The 1681-nt window shown below is 35.9% G+C and overlaps 1 protein-coding gene across 1 annotated transcript; it reads right to left on the bottom strand.

Moving 5' to 3' along the window:
* Positions 1–466: 466 nt before the first annotated feature.
* LOC141096297 (olfactory receptor 10A7-like) lies at positions 467–1249 on the bottom strand. The gene has a single exon (XM_073582839.1). It carries the CDS (start codon positions 1247–1249, stop codon positions 467–469), a length of 783 nt encoding a protein of 260 aa, XP_073438940.1.
* Positions 1250–1681: the final 432 nt, after the last annotated feature.

The following is a 1681-nucleotide window of genomic DNA, read 5'->3' as shown; positions in this document are numbered from 1 at the left end:
TGGCACTGGGGTCCCCTTGAGTCACGAGTCCCATAGTGTGCCGGTGTCCTCGATGGCACTTGCCCGGGTGCGCAAGTTGGTGAAGCCGACCCTGCGCGAGCTAATGCTCCCTGAATGCCGAGCATTTCTGAGCTCCCAAATGAATTATATCTGAGTATCACCGAGCTTGTTTGCTCATCCCTAATACTGACATCTCCTACTGGACAACATTGTTTTTAAAAGAGTCCATGGATGCTCTAGCATTTTTTATGGAAAAAGTAGCTATACAGTCTATGCTATTCTTGCAACCAAATACAATGGAAATAAAGATGGATCCTGTTAACAATATACTGTACCAGTAATTAGCATAGCCTTAATGATTTCATGGAACACTTAATGAAATTACTTTGATTGAAAAAAAAGGAAATCAATTTATTTATGGCTAATTATTTTATGTGCAGGAATGCGGAAGTTTAGCATTTTACAACTATGAAATGCCACGTATATTAAATGGTTTCATACAATGTTTTAATAATGTGTTCAGTGCAATATGAATTTCTTTATTTCTAAGGCTATATACAATTGGATTCAATAGCGGAGTAACTACTGTATAAAGTAAAGACAGGGCTTTGCTTATGCTAAATATTTGCTTTCGAGAAGGTGCTACATACATAATGATAAGAGTTCCATAATATGTAGAAACAACAGCAAGATGAGAACTACATGTCGAAAAAGCCTTTTTTCTGCCATTTGATGACGGGATCTTGAAAATATTGTTGAGAATTATAATGTATGTTGTAACAATTAATACAAAAGGCAATAATGTTAATAGGGATGCAAATACAAATGATTCAATTTCTATCATAAAGGTGTCTGAGCAGATAAGTTCGATAAGAGGTGAAAGATCACAGAAGAAATTATCTATTAAATTCGGACCACAAAAATTTGACTTGCACAGTAAAATAAGGGTTACCATTGATATTAATAAACCAGTTAACCAAGCCCCCACGGATGTCCAGCAGCACAGCTGAAAGTTCATAAGAGAAGAGTAATGTAACGGTCTGCATATTGCCAAATATCGGTCATATGACATAATTGCAAGCAGCAAGCATTCAGTTGTGGCGGTGGTACTGAAGAAGTAATATTGAGTCAGGCATCTAGGGTGGGATATGGAATGATCCTCTGAAAGTAAGTTGTGTAACATGTTGGGAACAATATTTGCAGTGAAAACAACCTCGGACAAAGCTAGATTGCTAAGGAAAAAGTACATTGGAGAATGAAGACGAGCATTGGTCGCCGCTAGTAAGATGATTAAAAGATTTCCCAATAATGTGAAAACGTAGATAATGAGAAATAAACTAAAAACAGAGATTTGTATACTGTGAAGATTTTTAAATCCTTGAAGGAAGAACTCCGTTACATTTCCTGAAAGCATTTTGACTGCACTATATATTTAATAGAAAGGAACAAATGTAAAGTACCTGCATAGTATAAATGTGATACAGAAGAACTGAGCACTGCATGCATCCCATAAAACTATATTGTATTTTGTAACAGAAGTAATGCATAATAAAAGAAAACTTTTTTATATTTATATATTTTTGTATGCATAGGTGGCTAAAAGCATTGTGTGAGATTAGTCAAAAAGGGTATGATGTTGTCCGTCCATGTCTGCGCTTTATGCAAATGGGGGGTAACTACA

This window comes from Dendrobates tinctorius, unplaced genomic scaffold (assembly GCF_039654945.1).
Source record: "Dendrobates tinctorius isolate UK_male_01 unplaced genomic scaffold, ASM3965494v1 ptg000073l, whole genome shotgun sequence".
In the NCBI taxonomy this organism is placed as follows: Eukaryota; Metazoa; Chordata; class Amphibia; order Anura; family Dendrobatidae; genus Dendrobates; species Dendrobates tinctorius.
This window is presented reverse-complemented; position numbering and strand designations above follow the sequence as displayed.

Excerpts from the sequence above, each read along its gene's own strand:
- LOC141096297 (XM_073582839.1), bottom strand. The coding sequence starts at position 1,249 with ATGTACTTTTTCCTTAGCAATCTAGCTTTGTCCGAGGTTGTTTTCACT.